General features: G+C 40.1%; 1 protein-coding gene and 2 long non-coding RNA genes across 3 annotated transcripts in view; 2 read left to right on the top strand and 1 right to left on the bottom strand.

Annotated features, from left to right (window-relative positions):
• LOC104002090 (uncharacterized) overlaps positions 1 to 2,049 on the bottom strand; it is an 87,853-nt gene extending 85,804 nt beyond the window's left edge. Inside the window, exon 1 of the long non-coding RNA XR_010151190.1 lies at positions 1,453 to 2,049. This is a non-coding gene — a long non-coding RNA (uncharacterized LOC104002090). The remainder of the gene's footprint in view (positions 1 to 1,452) is intronic.
• LOC104002086 (uncharacterized) lies at positions 46 to 19,156 on the top strand. Its single transcript, XR_001709221.4, has 4 exons — positions 46 to 133; positions 799 to 1,523; positions 17,763 to 17,940; positions 18,806 to 19,156. It is a non-coding gene; the product is annotated as an uncharacterized LOC104002086 (long non-coding RNA).
• Positions 9,806 to 11,972, top strand: LOC467493 (disintegrin and metalloproteinase domain-containing protein 21-like). Its single transcript, XM_016926273.4, is given in 2 exon segments — positions 9,806 to 11,676; positions 11,678 to 11,972. Coding segments are annotated over 2 exon segments (2,166 nt in total).
• Positions 19,157 to 19,158: the final 2 nt, after the last annotated feature.

Below are 19,158 nucleotides of genomic sequence, written 5' to 3'. Positions count from 1 at the left end.
AAGTTGACAAAACATAGACGCTCCTCCTTGGGACTGAAATGTATGGGGGCGGGGGGAAGAGCGAGAAGGGAGAGTGAAAGAAGAGGATAGAGATTTTCTTTCTACTTCAAAATACATCTTTCCAGTCACTTTGGTAAGCATAAGGGATAACGTAACGTTTAGTAATTTTTTTTTACTTGAATCTATTTTCTATGTCCTGAAATGTTTGATAACATAGAATTTTTAAATTACTGGATACAATTCCGCTCAAAGGGTATACTTTTATATATCTAATTAAAACACTTAGAGAGGTGCTTATCTATGATGTGAACACTTGGTAGTTTATTTTCAATCTTTGTCAATTTGACTTTTATATTTCTAAAATTGTAGTGATTTTGAATACTTTGACATATTTATTGCCTGGTTTTCTTTTTTTGAATTTCCATGAGTATCCTTGATCCAGAAACACTTACTTTTTCTGAGTCATTTTGCTCCAATTTGGATATATAGCACCCCATCACCCCGTCTTAACCCCCCAGGATGAGAAAGCATTCGCAAAAGAGGAATTTGTCTCATTGCATTTTTGAAAAGGCACTTCCTTTTCTTATGGCGCATTTTGTTCAAGCTTTCTTTTCTTCTCCCACCTCATAATCCCCCTGGCTCTCTCTTCTCTTTCTGCCTCACAGGGCTGCCCCTGTGAAAAGTTTGTGGAAACATCTAGGTCAGACCCATTCAGAGTCCTCCCAACAGGAAATTGAGCCCAGCACTCTACTATGAAGGGTGACCACCTGACAAAGCATCCTCTTCTGTTCTTTCCAGGTCCCCTGGTTTGTGATGCAGAGTCCTTCATTCAGTTTCCAGTGCAACCCTTTCTGATGAATTCACCCCAGAGTCACTTTTACTATCATGGGATCCATCATATTAAAATGGCACTTAGGAGCTGGGTGAGGCAGTGAGGAGGAGGACAATGGAAAGACTGAGCAGCAAGAAGAGAGGAGGGTGAGGTGTGAACCCACATGGCTGAGGGGAAAAAGTTAACTGAACTGCCTTGGAAATAGGCTCCACATATTTTTGGATCAAGCCTTAGTGTTCTATCTCGTGTGTTTGACAGATAGAGCGGATTATGTTTTAACTTTTCTTCCTCTACATGACAAAGTTATTTTGAGGAATAATCATGAAATGAAACAAATAATTAATGGCCAGGAAACTTTAAATGGTGAACATTTTCTTTTACTGACCCTTATATGGTCATGTCAGTAAAAATAAATAAATGAAAATAAACATGCCATTTCAGATTAGGAAAAGAGAGTGAATTTTTTTCATTGACCTTTCCATATACAATCATACCACTGCAAAAGTTTTTAAAAATAAAAAGTAAAATGAATAGAGTAGTACCAAATAGGGTAGTGAAAAGGTAATAAATTCTTATTAAATATATTAATATATATTTTTAAAAGACATAGGAAAACTTACTTCATATTGTGTCCGGAATTGGTGGCTTCTTGGTCTCACTGACTTCAAGAATGAAGCCGCGAACCCTGGTGGTGAGTGTTACAGTTCTTAAAGGCGGCGTGTCCGGAGTTTGTTCCTTCTGTTGTTTGGATGTGTTCGGAGTTTCTTCCTTCCGAGGTTCGGATGTGTTCGGAGTTTCTTCCTTCTAGTGGGGTCGTGGTCTCGCTGGCTCAGGAGTGAAGTTGCAGACCTTCGCGGTGAGTGTTACAGCTCTTAAGGCCGCGCGTCTGGAGTTGTTCGTTCCTCCTGCTGGGTTCGTGGTCTCACTGGCTTCAGGAATGAAGCTGTAGACCTTCACGGTGAGTGTTACAGCTTATAGACGCAGTGTGGACCCAAACTGTTAGCAGCAGCAAGATTTATTGCACAGTAAAAGATCAAAGCCTCTACAGCACGGAAAGAGACAGAGACGCATTACCACTGCGAGCTCAGGCAGCCTGCTTTTATTCTCTTATCTGGTCCCACCCACATCCTGCTGATTGGTCCATTTTACAGAGAGCTGATTGGTCTGTTTTAACAGGGTGCTGATTGGTGCTTTACAATCCGTGAGCTAGACACAAAAGTTCTCCACCTCCCCACTAGATTAGCTAGATGCAGTGTCCATTGGTGCATTCACAAACCCTGAGCTAGACACAGGGTGCTCACTGGTGTGTTTACAAAACTTGAGCTAGATACATAGTGCTGACTGGTGTATTTACAATCCCTTAGCTAGACATAAAGATACTTCAAGTCCCCACCAGACTCAGGAGCCCAGCTGGCTTCACGCAGTGGATCCCGCACAGGGGCCGCAGGTGGAGCTGCCTGCCAGTCCCGCGCCATGCGCCAGCAGTCCTCAGCCTTCGGGCGGTCTATGGGACTGGGCGCCCTGGAGCAGGGGGCGGTGCTCGTCGAGGAGGCTCGGGCGGCGCAGGAGTCCACAGCAGTGGGCAGGGGGTGGTGGGGAAGGGGCGGGGGCTCAGGCATGGCGGGCGGGCAAGGGGCGGGAGCTCAGGCATGGCAGGCGGGCAGGGGGCGGGAGCTCAGGCATGGCGAGCTGCACGTCCCAAGCCCTGCTCGTGGAGAGGCAGCTAAGGCCCGGTGAGAAATCGAGCACAGCAGCTGCTGGCCCAGGTGCTAAGCTCCTCACTGCCCTGGGCTTGTGGGCTGGCCGGCCGCCAGCGGGGCCCGCCGAGCCCACGCCCACCCGGAACTCGCACTGGCCGGCAAGCGCCGCGCACAGCCCCGGTTCCTGCCCGCGCCTCTCCCTCCACACCTCCCCGCAAGCTGAGCGAGCCGGCTCCGGCCTTGGCCAGCCCAGAAGGGGACTACCACAGTGCAGTGGTGGGCTGAAGGGCTCCTCAAGCGTGGGCAGAGTGGGCGCCAAGGCCGAGGAAGCACCGAGAGCAAGGGCTGTGAGGGCTGCCAGCATGCTGTCACCTCTCAATATTGGCCTATCATATAAATAAATCACAACATTACAGTTTCTGTTCTTGAGTTTTAACTTCCACAAATTTGTCCATGACTTCAACAAAATTGATCTTCACATACCTGCGCTTGAAGGACCGCTCGCAGGAAAATAATTTATCCATTAATTTTTTATTTATTTTAACTTAAAAAGTTTTGCTAACATGAAGATTGAAGATAATAAAATGGTTAAGAAAAGCTTTAAACAAAGGATAAGCAGACATTCATAAGAATCTAATTTCACAATAAAAATGAAAAATTTCAAACTGTCCATGTCTTTATTTTTTCGGTATCAACTCTACCAGTTTTGAAATATGTCTATAATCTAAAATTATAAACACGAATAAAAATTTATCACAAAGAATGACAGAATTGAAGTAACTCAAGTTTTATTTCTTTGTCTTTATAATCATTGTGCTACAATTGTTTTTTTATTTTTTATTTTTATTTATTTTTTAAATTTTATTTTATTATACTTTAAGTTCTGAGATACATGTGCAGCATGTGCAGGTTTGTTACATGGGTATACATGTGCCATGGTGGTTTGCTGCACCCATCAACCCATCATCTACGTTAGGTATTTCTCCTAATGCTATCCCTCCCCTAGCCCCCAACCCCCTGACAGGTCCTGTTGTATGACGTTCCCCTTCCTGTGTCCATGTGTTCTCATTGTTCAACTCCCACTTACGAGTGATAACATGCAGTGTTTGTTTTTCTGTTCTTGTGTTAGTTTGCTGAGAATGATGGTTTCCAGCTTCATCCGAGTCCCTGCAAAGGACACGAACTCATCCTTTTTTATGGCTGCATAGTATTCCATGGTGTATATGTGCCACATTTTCTTTATTCAGTCTATCATTGATGGGCATTTGGGTTGGTTACAAGTCTTTGCTATTGTGAACAGTGCTGCAATAAACATCCGTGGGTATGTGTCTTTATAGTAGAATTATTTATAATCCTTTGGGTATATACCCAGTAGTTGGATTGCTGGGTCAGATGGTATTTCTGCTTCTAGGTCCTTGAGGAGTTACCACACTGTCTTCCACAATGATTGAACTAATTTACACTCCCACCAACAGTGTAAAAGTGTTCCTATTTCTCTACATCCTCTCCAGCATCTAAAGCTCACATATAAAACAGAAAATAGCAAGGACATAAATTTTGTCACACAAAAATGTGTTGCATGTTATAGTTATAAGAGAGTTATAGGATGTTAATGTTTTCTGGATTATTTAGGAAAGATTTGATAATGGAAGTGGAATTTGATCTTGCCCTAGAAAGTTACTATAATTCAGTTCAGTGGGAAAAGTGATTAGACAGTCTAGACCAATGCAATGGCACCATCAAAATTACAAACCTATGCTGTCAGGGGACATAGACTGGAGGTGAGGAGACAACCCAATTCCAATCATATGGAATTTGGAAAAAAGTATAGAAATGGTCAGATAAGAGCAAGATATTCTTGAGAGCCTATTATTATTTCTCTAAGAAGATAAAGATCCTTGTTGCTAAGCAGCTAAATCTACAATTTAGTCACCTGAGAGACAAAAGGGGGAAGGGCTTACGTTTCTCTTTGTTCTGTGGTCACAGCTACACACCTTTGTTCATTGATAAAGGGTGGTACAAACCATCTAGACGGAAAGGGCCATGGAAACTACTGTTTCTTCTGATGGTAAGTCATTCATCAAGTTTCGTTTCAGTTTGATTGGGACTGAGGGGATTGCTGGGTGCAGGACTTCTAGTTTTAAAACCAGGACAGTCCTGGGAAAATCAGAATGAGGTGGTTACCCCAATTGCCAGTAAGGAATAGGTAAAGTAGTGGAAGATGAAGATACAGTTGAGTGTGGGGAAAATTGATAGAAACAGTCCTCAAGTATGTGGGAGAGATGACCTGGAACCATGAGGGGCTACTACCTGAATCTGGGGTAGGATCACATTTCCACTGAGACTGGAGAGGGAGTGAGGTAAAGAAGAGGCAAATATAGGTGGTTTCAGATGGTGAAAGGCCCAGAAACCATTTTGTCTTTGAATTTGGAATATATATATATAATTCCAGAGAAAGAAATCCATTTTATATTGTGACATTGTGGCCTTAAACGTACTTACACCCCAATTTTTGGCACTGTGTGTGCAAGAGTTGCTAAGAATCTTCTAGGGATGCCTTCTGATATTTCTCTTCTATTTCCTTAAGGAAAAAAACTGCAGGCGGCCGGGTGCGGTGGCTCATGCCTGTAATCCCAGCACTTTGGGAGGCCGAGGCGGGCGGATCACAAGGTCAGGAGATCGAGATCATCCTGGCTAACACAGTGAAACCCTGTCTCTGCTAAAAAAAAAAAAAAAAAAAAAAAAAAAAAAAAAAAAAAATTAGCCGGGTATGGTGGCGGGCACCTGTAGTCCCAGCTACTCGGGTGGCTGAGGCAGGAGAATGGCGTGAACCTGGGAGGCCCAGCTTGCAGTGAGCCAAGATTGCCCCACTGCACTCTAGCCTGGGCGACAGAGCGAGACTCCGTCTCAAAAAAAAAAAAAAAAAAAAAAAAACTGCAGGCTATAACCAGCTGAATTACTTCCATGACTCTCTAATGGGTCAGGTATTAGTGACAGACAGATTGGAAAACAATGCATTACGGCATTTGAATAAGAGGGAAGATGGATAGAGAGGGGTCTTGATGAATTCGAAATAGCTGTGGGGAAAGGAGGAGTTTATCAAACATGCAGAAGAGGACTGTTGGCTCACTTGACAGTCCGCTGACGTTAGAGGACATAGATTTACGGTGGTACCACTTCACAGTATCCATGGTAGAATGATGGTACTTCAGGAGCTTTGGTCTCTGTAAGTCCTAGGAATGAAGACAATGAGTCTGGCTTTAAAGATTTTTTTGAAGTTATTCTCCTGTTATTGCCTGCTGTCATGCTGAGCTCCAAGAAAAAGAATAATATGACACAGGTTTGTGTAGCTTATCAGTCCTTTCCACAACATTATATCTTTGATTAGTTCTTCCCATTTTCAATCCTCCCATCCACAACAACTGTCACTCCACAGTAAGTAGAAAACATATCAAGAGAGATACAGGGAGCAAATCTGGCAGTTAGAATTTCATCCCAATTCAGAGATCTTTGTTCTTGGAAGTTTTGCCTATGAACTTTGCTTTTCTCTTCCATGCTACTTGCACCTTGTGGAATAAGGTGCCTAACTTGCAGCAGTGAAAACTGCCCAGATGAATCCAGCCTCTTTAGGCAAGTTAATGGCAAGGATAATGTTCAGCTTGAAACAAGTTTTCCCCATCTTCCAGCATCCACATAGCCAGTCTAGGACAAGAAAAGAAAAAAACCTTAAATACTTTTTATTAGAAAGGAAAGGTACTTGGTTAACTAACTCTACTGTGATTGAAAGACAATGAGAATGGATTTTCAGCTACTGGCACTATACATAAATGAGGAAAACTCAGAACATTGAGGAAACTCAGAACACGATACATAAACGAGGAATGCAATGCCCAGGAGAATAAAGAAAAGAGCAATATGGCATAGGAAGTTTTGACATATCTGTTGAATTTTATATCTCTATTCCTTAGGCTGGGGATCCAGGACAAGCCATTTCAGTTCTGATTTGTATATTCTCTTTTTAAACCTTTCACAAACACATTGGTTTGTGATTTTTTTTTTTTCAGAGTAGCATTGGTAGCTTTGATGTAGAAGTGGAAAAAGTATGTGAAGGATTAATGCAGTTCCTGCCCATCCCCCACCCCCACCCCCCACAATTTGTGTTATAATTAGGACTTTAGAGAGTTAAAGATTTTGGCATACAGTGCTTGAAGGGATGAAACTAGTAGCAGAGCTCGAATGGATTGGAAGACAAGAACATTGAGTGAAATGGGAGACAATGAAAGACAAAAGTGGGTTCTCTTCGGGTTTGAGAAATAGGTATAGCAGAAGTAAGGGGGAGAGCTGGGAGAACTAAAATTGTTGGTAAATTGCTTAGGATATATGAAATTTTTTGTGTGTTGACAAGGTATAGATTTTGACTATGAGTGGGTAGGCTGAATTACACTAAGACAAATTGAAGAGGTTTAAAAAAAAACTTGAAAAAACCCTGTCTTGTTTTCAGATGGGTTTTCTATATACTTGCTAATATTACTTTAAGATGAGGGTAGAATTTTTGGTGGAGAATAATTTTATTAGTCAGGGTCCAAAGCCTTTGAATTTTGTCCAAGTGTGATAAGGGTGGTTGAAGAGACATCTAAAAAATAGTGTAGTCAGATATTGCAGGATAAATGATTTGGTGTTGATGTTGTCGGCTGTGGAGAACAGGAACTCTGGTCCTTGTGGTGCATGTGACTTCTGAGGATGGGGTTTCTCAAGAGGAAGCCTTTAGGCAAGCAGTAAATTCTATTAAAGCTCAGGTTTAATAAGATAAGTAGACGTAGGGAGCTTTCTGGGAAGAGGTTCAGGGTGGAGTTGGTTCTCTCTCTCTCTCTCTGTCTCTTCCCTTTTGTGTTTAAAGGAAGACTCCAGAAAGCACAAGAGAAGGTATAAGAAGAGAGTATAAGGAAACTTGACTCAGGGCAAAGAAAGCATTGATTAGAAATGGATTCAAAATCCAGGAGATGATTGGTGTTGGGTCAGGCATGTTCATTTTTATATCTTCTGTATAAGTCTTCTTAGATTAGCTTGATTTAAATGCTTTTCCTTTTTGTTCTTATAAAAAACGGCACCTACCTTCATCAATATGTTGATCACAGTCAGAGGTGAAATTAAGTTTTTGGGCCTGATGCACGTACAAGATGAGGGCCCCACTTTAAGAAAAATAATACCAAGTTACAATTGCAGAAAATAAGTATGAAAATGAAGATTTATTTAGCATAAGAAAGAAGCTGCAACAAATTATAAATATTAAAAGGTTGAAAACACCATAAACATCAAAAAATTTAATCCATTCATATTTATATTAATCAACTTCCTGACTCACTTTTATGATACCTTTTCCCTACAGTTTTTAAATTGCTTCTTATTTAATTGTCTCCCTTAAGAGAATTATTTTGTTATAATTTCTGTGGCAAGAACTGAAAGGCATTTGCCTTTCCCTGGTATGTTTAATAAAAATTTATTTTGTATTATTAATGGTTTAGAAAAGAAAATTCAGCTTCATAGCTTGTTATTGGTAATGAGATAATTAAATTTACTATTGTCAAATTTTAGAAAGCCTTTATTAAGTCTTTTATGTATGAATTATAATATTTCAGAGTTTTTCAGTTATAATATTTCCGATTTTTCTTGTATAGTGACTAATTTTGATCACTCATAATTTGAGGAGTTTCTTAAAGTCCATTGCGGAGCCCCTTTCAGGGTCTTTATGGAGGTCTGTACAATGAGGATCCCTGAAGCATAAACTTTGTTATCTTCAGATTAATCTGGTTTTGATCATATTACAATTACCTGTTTGTTTGTTTCTACACATGCTCAGTGCTTATTAGCCTCACTTTTGACAGTCATTTGAGACTATGATGAAATATATGGATGCTCTCCTCAGCAAAAAAAAAGGCACAAAATATATAAAATATTGAATACAATATTATAGGCCTCCTAAAGCTTATTCTTGCTCCTGCCACAAGTTTCTGCACTAAATTGATAATTTATTTAATGCTCTGTATTTTGATTTTCTTTCTCTAATATCTAGCACAATGTCCTGCACTATGTATGCTCCAAACACATACAGACTTGTTTAATAAATAGAAAAAGAAATGGATGAGCATTGCCAGCCAGATTGTATGACAGGTGCAGAAATTCCCCACTTTCAAAAACTGTTGGTAAATATATTTGAGCAAACATTGGGACTCTTCCCTGGCAATCCTAAAATACCAGACTCTCCAATGGTTTTGCCCTAATAAGACAAGAGTTCCTTTTCTGAAGACCTTTGAACTGCACAGATTCTCATTTTCTCTTCTGAAAGCTTTTCCTTTTGTCTTTGGGACTCTCCTGTCAGTAACTGGGGAGAAAAACATTATGTTCTCCATACCCTTAAAGGATGTCAGTGTTTCATGAATTTTTTTTCTTTTCTAAAAATTATAATACAATATGAGTACAATTTAGTAGCATTAATTTATAATGCAAAACACTTCACCACCCTTCCTCCCATTTTCATTTTTCATTGTAAGCAGAACTATACAAGACATTATAGAGGATACTAAAATAAATGAAAATCATAAACCATGCCGTCAAGAATCTTGCAGTCTAATAAAGTTGTAAGTAAAGATGAATACAATGTGGAATAGTAAATAACTTTGAGATAAAGAAACTAAAGTAAATCATAAGACTGATGCAACTTGACACAGAATTGTGATTATTTTTGATGTCTCCAGTTTTGACAGTCAAAGAAGACACTATCAATAGTTATTGCAAGGGCAACAGGCATAAACTAATACTATCTTGGACAAATTGAGATATAGAGCCACCCTACTCTTAAGTTTCTTTACTTTTGCTTTTACTATTTATTATGGACATTTTCATACTGCCTGTAAAGATTGAGATAACTATTTAAGTACCCATCTTCCAACTTCAACTATTATCACCATGTGGCCAATGTTGTCTCCTCTATACCCCCTAAATCCCCACCCTCATTTACTAAAAGCAAATCCAAAGCATTTTCTTGATTCATCAACCAGTTTTTCACCACTCCATTCTTTTTATCTCCTGATTTCCTTACTTATCACCTTTCCAACCCATCTTTTTATTTTTACTTCCAACATTGCTCTGCCAGGACACAGATCCACAGGGTCAGCCCTGCATCCTGAGCAGCTTAGAGGGAGAAGCCAGACCAGCAGTGCCCCACACCTTGTCCTCTTCTGCTCTGGACAGATGGCTCCATAACGACAGCTTCATAATGGCAGTGGATGGGACCCTAGTGTACATCAGGGTCACTCTTCTGCTGCTCTGTCTTGGGGTATTTTTGTCTATTTCTGGCTACTGTCAGGCTGGGCCCTCCCAGCATTTCACTTCCCCAGAAGTGGTGATCCGCTTGAAGGTGATCAGCAGGGGCAGAAGTGCAAAGGCTCCTGGATGGCTCTCCTATAGTCTGCGGTTTGGGGGCCAGAAACACGTTGTTCATATGAGGGTTAAGAAGCTCTTGGTTTCTAGACACCTCCCAGTGTTCACTTACACAGATGACCATGCACTCCTGGAGGATCAGCTCTTCATCCCAGATGACTGTTACTATCATGGTTACGTGGAGGGGGCCCCTGAGTCTCTGGTTGTGTTCAGTGCTTGTTGTGGGGGCTTTTGAGGAGTATTAAAAATAAACGGCCTCACTCATGAAATTGAACCCATCAGGCACTCTGCCACATTTGAACACCTGGTTTACAAAGTAAACAGTAATGAGACACAATTCCCAGCTATGAGATGTGGCTTAACAGAGAAGGAAGTAGCACGCCAACAGTTGGAATTTGAAGAGGCTGAGAACTCAGCTCTGGAACCAAAATTTGCTGGTGACTGGTGGACTCATGCATGGTTTCTGGAGCTCGTTGTTGTGGTGAACCATGATTTCTTCATTTACTCTCAAAGCAACATCTCAAAGGTGCAAGAGGATGTATTTCTTGTCGTCAACATAGTGGATTCCATGTATCAGCAGTTAGGTACTTACATAATTTTGATTGGAATTGAAATTTGGAATCAAGGAAATGTTTTCCCAATGACAAACATAGAACAGATCCTAAATGATTTCTCTCAACAGAAACAAATCAGTCGTTCCCAGCTACAACATGGTGCTGCACATACGTTCATAAAAAATTCACTTATAAGTATACTTGGCTTAGCCTACATTGCAGGAATATGTCGTCCACCTATTGATTGTGGAGTTGATAATTTTCAAGGAGATACCTGGTCTCTTTTTGCCAACACTGTGGCCCATGAGTTAGGTCATACGTTGGGTATGCAGCATGATGAAGAATTCTGCTTTTGTGGGGAAAGAGGTTGCATCATGAATACTTTTAGAGTGCCAGCAGAGAAATTCACCAATTGCAGTTACGCTGATTTTATGAAGACTACCTTAAACCAGGGATCATGTCTGCATAATCCTCCAAGATTGGGGGAAATCTTTATGCTAAAGCGCTGTGGGAATGGTGTGGTTGAAAGAGAAGAGCAGTGTGACTGTGGATCCGTACAGCAGTGTGAACAAGACGCCTGTTGTCCGTTGAACTGCACTCTAAGGCCTGGGGCTGCCTGTGCTTTTGGGCTTTGTTGCAAAGACTGCAAATTCATGCCATCAGGGGAACTCTGTAGACAAGAGGTCAATGAATGTGACCTTCCAGAATGGTGCAATGGAACATCCCTTCAGTGTCCAGAAGATAGATATGTGCAGGACGGGATCCCCTGTAGTGACAGTGCCTACTGCTATCAAAAGAGGTGTAATAACCATGACCAGCATTGCAGGGAGATTTTTGGTAAAGATGCAAAAAGTGCATCTCAGAATTGCTATAAAGAAATCAACACTCAGGGAAACCATTTTGGTCACGGTGGTATAAATGGCACAACATACCTAAAATGTCATATCTTTGATGTCTTTTGTGGGAGAGTTCAATGTGAGAATGTGAGAGACATTCCTCTTCTCCAAGATCATTTTACTTTGCAGCACACTCATATCAATGGTGTCACCTGCTGGGGTATTGACTATCATTTAAGGATGAACATATCTGACATTGGTGAAGTGAAAGATGGTACTGTGTGTGGCCCAGGAAACATCTGCATCCACAAGAAGTGTCAGTCTGTCTGTCTTGTCACACATCTGCCTTCCTGAGACCTGCAATATGAAGGAGATCTGCAATAACAAACATCACTGCCACTGTGGCTAGGGGTGGTCCCCGCCCTACTGCCAGCACAGAGGCTATGGGGGCAGTGTTGACAGTGGCCCAGCATCTGCAAAGAGAAGAGGTTTTTTTGCCATTGATTGTGATTCCTTCTTGTCTGTTGTGATTTTCCTGTTTACTGCTGGGCTTCTTATGTATCTACGACAATGTTCTGGTCCTAAAGAAACTAAGGCTCATTCATCAGGTTAAGAAAATGTCTCTAATTTAATATTTCATGCATTATTACACTTTAGTCTCTTTGCAGCAGAAATGTTAGTACATCCCTGAAACTGAGCACATTTTTGACCATTTCCAGAAAGCTGAAAAGATCTTCCCTTACGTCAGTACCATAAACATTGTCATTAAGTGCAGGTTATTCTTAACATGTTTCTACCTATTGTTCATTGTTTTAAGCAGCAACTGAAGCTACATCCTTCCCTCCCTTCAGTCCATGTTGTTTCTCGTGCTTAGAGATGACTTATGGGAAAGGCATGAGATGTTTCTGCATCAGAGTGTCCAGGGGTGAAGCTTACCTCTCTACTGACATTTATCAATGTGGGAAAATTACTTACATATTCTGATGTTTTGCTTCAAAATCTAAAAGGGGGTAGGGGTCATAATAATATTTGTCCCACCCAAATCTTTGAGTTTATTTGGTTACCAAAAGAGAGAAATAACTGAATTTTTTAAAGTATAAAAAATTGTTGTTTGTCTGATAAAAGCTCTTGACTTGCTCCCTGTGTGTTTCCTAGCTCTTTGTTTTAATTTGGCAGTTTGGATATCCTTTTGGAGCATTTGCTTTGCATACCAAAATATAATCTCCATGAGGGTGGGGTAGTTTTATCTGTTTTGCTCACCATTGTGTCCTCAATAGCCTGAACAGTGCACAGTGCTTACTACACAGTAAATACTTAAATGAAGCAATGAATTTGAATGGAGTATTAAATACATGAATTAATTATGAAAAGCAAAAATAATATTTTGATACCTCGATGATGTCATTCTGATCCTCTCTTTTAACTACTGGAGCTCTTGCTCAAAATTAAACTTTGAATATTTAAAATGTGTTTATTTAAAATGCTGCTGTTTGAACCTGGCGCAATTTGCTGGTCGTTTGTCCTCCACTGTATCTTCTCTTCAGTCTATTCTCAGTGTTTTTGGAAAGCCTGTCTCTTGAAAACAGAGTGAATCAGATACCCTTTTTATTAATCAGTTAACTTCTGAATGGCACTCTGTAAATAGAGTCAAAAAACTTTTTGGATATCATTTTTTATTACACTTGCCAACTTTGTGTCTTCTACCTGTTTTATGTTTACAATATATTTGGCTGTGTCATTCTCTGCATATTTGTACATGAAATCCCCATTCCCAAAATGCTGTTTACCACCCTGCCCCTACTCCCTTGCCCTGGAAAACTCCTGTTTTCTCTCAATAGAGGTTAAATGTTATATCTTCGTAGAAACATTCCTTATGAAATGGTAAGTGTTCCACTTGTGTGCCCCATTACTTTGTGGTCATCCTTTATGGTTTGATGCCTTCTAGGAATAGAGATGGAGATGGTCCAACAATGTGCTAGCAAAAAGAAGCAGAGGACAGCTACTGGAGCCATACAAGGAGGGAGGAGTGAATCAAGAATACAATCTGGTTAAATCAGAGAAAGCGCCACATGTTGTAAGTGTACACATCCATATGGAGAAAAAAGATATTTGCTCCAGTTTATTTATTCTTTTTTGAAATGGTTTATTCCCACAGAAATACAAACTGCTATCAGAGAACACTATAAACATCTCTATGCAAATAAACTAGAAAATCTAGAAGAAATGGATAAATTCCTGGCCATACACACCCTCCCAAGTCTAAATGAGGAAGAAGTTGAATCCTTGAATAGACCAATAACAAGTTCTGTAATTGAGGCAGTAATTAATAGCCTACCAACCAAAAAAAGTCCAGGACCAGATGGATTCACAGCCTAATTCTACCAGAGGTACAAGGAGGAACAGGCACTATTCCTTCTGGAAACTATTCCAAGTAATAGAAAAAGAGGGACTCCTCCCTAACTCATTTTGTGAGGCCAGCATCATCCTGATACCAAAACCTGGCAGAGACACAACAAAAAAGGGAAATTTTAGGCCAATATCCCTGATGAACATCGATGCAAAAATCCTCAATAAAATACTGGCAAATCGAATCCAGCAGCACATCAAAAAGCTTATCCACCATGATCAAGTTGGCTTCATACCTGGGATGCAAGCCTGGTTCAACATATGCAAATCAATAAACATAATCCATCACATAAACAGAACCAATGACAAAAATCACATGATTATCTCAATAGATGCAGAAAAGGCCTTCGCGAAAATTCAACACCCTTCATGCTAAAAACTCTCAATAAACTAGGTATCGATGGAATGTATCTCAAATTAATAAGAGGTATTTATGGCAAACCCATAGCCAATATCATACTGAATGGGCAAAAGCTGGAAGCATTCTCTTTGGAAACCAACACAAGACAAGGATGCCCTCTCTCACCACTCCTATTCAACATAGTATAGGAAGTTCTGGCCAAGGCAATCAGGCAAGAGAAAAAAAATAAGGGGTATTCAAATAGGAAGAGAGGAAGTCAAATTTTCTGTGTCTGCAGATGACATGACTGTATATTAAGAAACCCCATCATCTCAGCCCAAAATCTCCTTAAGCTGATAAGCAACTTCAGCAAAGTCTCAGGATACAAAATCAATGTGCAAAAATCACAAGCATTCCTATACACCAATAACAGACAAGCAGAGAGCCAAGTCATGAGTGAACTGCCATTCACAATTGCTACTAAGATAATAAAATACCTAGCAATACAACTTACAAGGGATGTGAAGGACCTCCTCAAGGAGAACTACAAATCACTCCTCAAGGAAAGAAGAGAGGACACAAACAAATAGAAAAACATTCCATGCTTATGGATAGGAAGAATAAATATCATGAAGATGGCCATACTGCCCAAAGTAATTTATAGATTCAATGCCATCCCCATCAAGCTACCATTGACTTTCTTCACAGAAGTGGAGAAAACTACTTTAAACTTCATATGGAACCAAAAAACAGCCCGCATAGACAATCCTGAGCAAAAAGAACAAAGCTGGAGGCATCATGCTACCTCACTTCAAAGTATACTACAAGGCTACAGTAACCAACACAGCATGGTACTGGTACAAAAACAGATATATAGACCAATGGAACAGAAGAGAGGCCTCAGAAATAGCACCACACATCTACAACCATCTGATCTTCGACAAATCTGACAAAAACAAGCAATGGGGAAACGATTCCTCATTTAATAAATGGTGTTGGGAAAACTGGCTAGCCATCTGCAGAAAACTGAAACTAGACCCCTTCCTTACACCTTACACAAAAATCAACTCAAGATGGATTAAAGACTTAAATGTAACACCTAAAACCATAAAAATCCTAGAAAAAAACCTAGGCCATATCATTCAGGACATAGGCAAGGGCAAACACTTCATGTCTAAAACACCAAAAGCAATGGCAACAAAAGCCAAAATTGGCAAATGGGATCTAATTAAACTAAAGAGCTTCTGCACAGCAAAAGAAACTGTCATCAGAGTGAACAGGCAACCTACAGAAGGAGTGAAAATTTTTGCAATCTATCCATCTGACAAAGGGCTAATATCCAGAATCTACAAATAACTTAAACAAATTTACACACAAAAAAATCAAAAAGTGGGCAAAGTATATGAACAGACAGTTCTCAAAAGAAGACATTTATGCAGCCAACAAACTTATGAAAAAATTGTCATCATCAGTGGTCATTAGAGAAATGGCAATCAAAACCACAATGAGATACCATCTCACGCCAGTTAGAATGGTGATCATTAAAAAGTCAGGAAACAACAGATGCTGGAGAGGATGTGGAGAAATAGGAATGCTTTTACACTGTTGGTGGGAGTGTAAATTAGTTCAACCATTGTGGAAGACAGTGTGGTGATTCCTCAAGGATCTAGAGCTAGAAATACTATTTGACCCAGCGATCCCATTACAGGGTATACACCCAGAGGATTATAAATCATTCTAATATAAAGGCACATGCATACGTATGTTTTTTGTGGCACTATTCACAAAAGCAAAGACTTGGAACCAACCCAAATGTCCATCAATGATACAGTGCATAAAGAAAATGTGGCACATATACACCATGGAATACTATGCAGCCATAAAAAAGGATGAGTACATGTCCTTTGCAGGGACATGGATGAAGCTGGAAACCATCATTCTCAGCAAACTAACACAGGAACAGAAAACAAAATACTGCGTGTTCTCATTCACAAGTCGGAGTTGAACAATGAGAACACCTGGACACAGGGAGGGGAACATCACATACTGGGTCTGTTGGGTGATGGAGGGCTAGGGGAAGGATTGCATTGCAAGAAATACCTAATGTAGGTGACAGGTTGATGGGTGCTGCAAACTACTATGGCACGTGTATACCAATGTAAGAAAACTGCACATTCTGCACATGTACCCCCAGAACTTAAAGTATATATAAAAGAAACCATTGAAGTTGATTGTAGTAATATTTGTCAGCCTATTGTTCTGTTATATTTGCTGAGTTTTGTATTTCTGCTTGAGATTACATTGAAATAATCCATTTTTTCTGGGATTATGTTGGTTTCAACTTTTATGCTTAATTGTGGAATTTATTTTGCTATAAGGAATGAGATAGGTATCTAATTGTATACTTTTCCAAATGGGTAGCCTGTTGTCCTGAAACACTTCATACAATAAATCCTTTATCAGTGCTTTGCTGGCAAATTGGTATCCTGTATTGTATGTTAAAGTTAATTTGTTAGAGTCACCTTATTTTACTTGTAAATTTTTACAGGAAGCAGTGCATTTTGCAATATTCTTATTTTAAGAAAAGATGTATAGTTATTTTATATTTGTTGAGTTAATTAGAGCTATATCAGTCAATTATAACAGGATTGGTGGGTAGAATTAACCTTTTTATAAGAAGCATAGAGTCTTACCTCCTGTTTTAATTTGGATTGCCCAAAAAGCAGACCCAGAGACAAGGATTTAGGTGGAGTTAGTTTTCTGGGGAAGCACAGAACAGGGCAGACTAATGAACAAGTTTTCTCTGTGTACTACTTGAGTCATCCCTGTAGGCTTTCTGAGAAGTCATGTGAAACACACCTTTGATTAATATTCCATGGTTCAGGAGAAAGCTGTAAGGAAAAGAATATCTGAGATATAAGCACTTGAAGTGGTAAACTCTCAGAGCATGAAGATTGTCTACTGTGGCTGCAAGTGAACTCAAGTGGGACAAGAAGATGTAGGGTGGGCTTTCAGCATCTACTGTACCCAGGTTCCTTAGAAAACCTATGCTGAGGCAAGGAATAAATCTAAATGGTTTATTTGGAAAATACAATCCTAGGGAAATGAGAGTAAAATTAAAAGTATTTGGGACTGGAAAGTCTGGTACAGAAGATGCTGGTGGTACCCGCCTGTATCCTCTTAGACCGAACCTTGAGGTTTTCTGTAGTACAGGAGATCTACACACTAATGGCTTTCTACTGTACGGGGGAGGGGGTGTGCTCAGCGCATTCATGGAGCAGGCTGGAAACAGGAAGGAGTTAATGCATCTGAAAACAACTCTGGACCAATGAGAGATGTGTAAATGAGCATGGTAGTTTCCCCAGTCCTCATGGGACTTCTCTGCGGTGTTGGGGCCCAAGACAGGGTGTACATTGTTAGTATAACAGGAACTGGGTCTCTCTACCTTCCCTCAAAAAAACCCCAAACAAACAAACAAACAAAAAAACCCAAAACCCTTTTCTTTTCTTCACAAAGTCTTCTTTGTTCTTTGAGCACCTATTGAAAAAGCTGACTGGAGACTGTCTCAGTCTATTCAATTCTCCCTCTGATCCTCCACTATAGACTTTCTTTCAAACTGTGTCTTATTGTTATTAACCCTTACTGTTTTCTTAACAGTTTGGGCACAGAACTGACATCCCTTTGCTCCAGTCTTCCAAACCCTGGCCACGTGAACTAAGCCATCTGATTGCTGGGTATATCAGCATCTAGATTGTGCAAAATTATCTGAACTTATTTTCGTTCCTGCTGATGCAAGTGCCTGGTGGGTCAAATCCGGAGCCGGATGCATGACAAGGTATGGCTTCCATGAAAAGAAAACAACGCCACACTTCTTCTCTTTTTGGTGTGTTGGACACCTGTATAGAAGGTGGACTGACAGGGACACATACGGATACACAGATGCCAATATGACAGAAGACAAGGCACAACAAACCCCAATCTGTAGGGTCACAAATTTCACTTTGACATTATTTGTGAACCACACTGGTCTTTTTATCTTGTGTGGTGACAAGGTCTATGAAGGGTTCCCACTTACATGGTCAGAATGATGGGGACTCAGATACCTAACGCCTTTGTCACCAGGTACTCCTCCTTCAATGCCAGCCTAATTATAAACTTGGGCTCCTTTGTTCATAAAGTAGTGCCACACAAGTGTGCTAAATGAGATGTTATAGAAAATCCACTTATATGTCACAATTCTAAGTTCCTTTCCATGCTGAGATCCATTTTCCCAGGCTTTGGAACTTAAGAGAGGGAAAGGGCAATTCTCAATGTTTCCATAGTAATAGAACAGGAGTCAGTATTACTATGCAAGCACTGAGAAGACTCCAATCAGAAGTGAACAGTTTAGCCTCTGTTGTACTTCAGAATCACCATGTCCTGGATACAATGACAGCCCAAGAAGGAGGAGCTTATGCAATCATTGGTGAGGAACGCTGCTTACATGTAAACCACTAGGGACAAATAGAATCTAACCTGAACCTTTTGCAACACAAGATAAACACTCTTCATCATATAAATGAGGCTAAACCATTCAATTGGACTGACCCATTGCCAGGGATAGGAGACTGGTTGAATGCAATATGGGTAAATGTGTTTAGATTTGTTCTTTTCTGCTTATTAATTCTCCTTCTAATTTGTGTTCTTCTCTCCCTTTGCAGATCCCCTGCCACTCAGCTACTTATACAACTCTTCTCTCCACAAATACTAATTCAGCTTTTAATTTGAAACTGTTAGGGAAGTTTCAGACAGGGAAAATAAAGGAGTTAAAAGTATGCCTGCAGCTCTAAAATATGTCAAATTAGTGTATTGATTACTTCAAGCTCAAAGTACTTTGGAAACTGTAGTTCCAGAAGTAACTATCTGACCTGGCTTTTCCTGCATATAGCAAGCCATAAAACTTCCATGGAGAAAGATGCCTTCCCTGTGCCGGGACAAGAAAATAACCCTATCCCCAGGATTGGAAATTGTTGCTTCAGTAGACCTGTACAAATAAACTAAAGTAACTCTTATC

Source organism: Pan troglodytes, chromosome 15 (genome assembly GCF_028858775.2).
Source record: "Pan troglodytes isolate AG18354 chromosome 15, NHGRI_mPanTro3-v2.0_pri, whole genome shotgun sequence".
Taxonomy (NCBI): Eukaryota; Metazoa; Chordata; class Mammalia; order Primates; family Hominidae; genus Pan; species Pan troglodytes.
The sequence above is the reverse complement of the archived record's forward strand: the minus strand, read 5'-3'. Positions and strand labels throughout refer to the sequence as shown.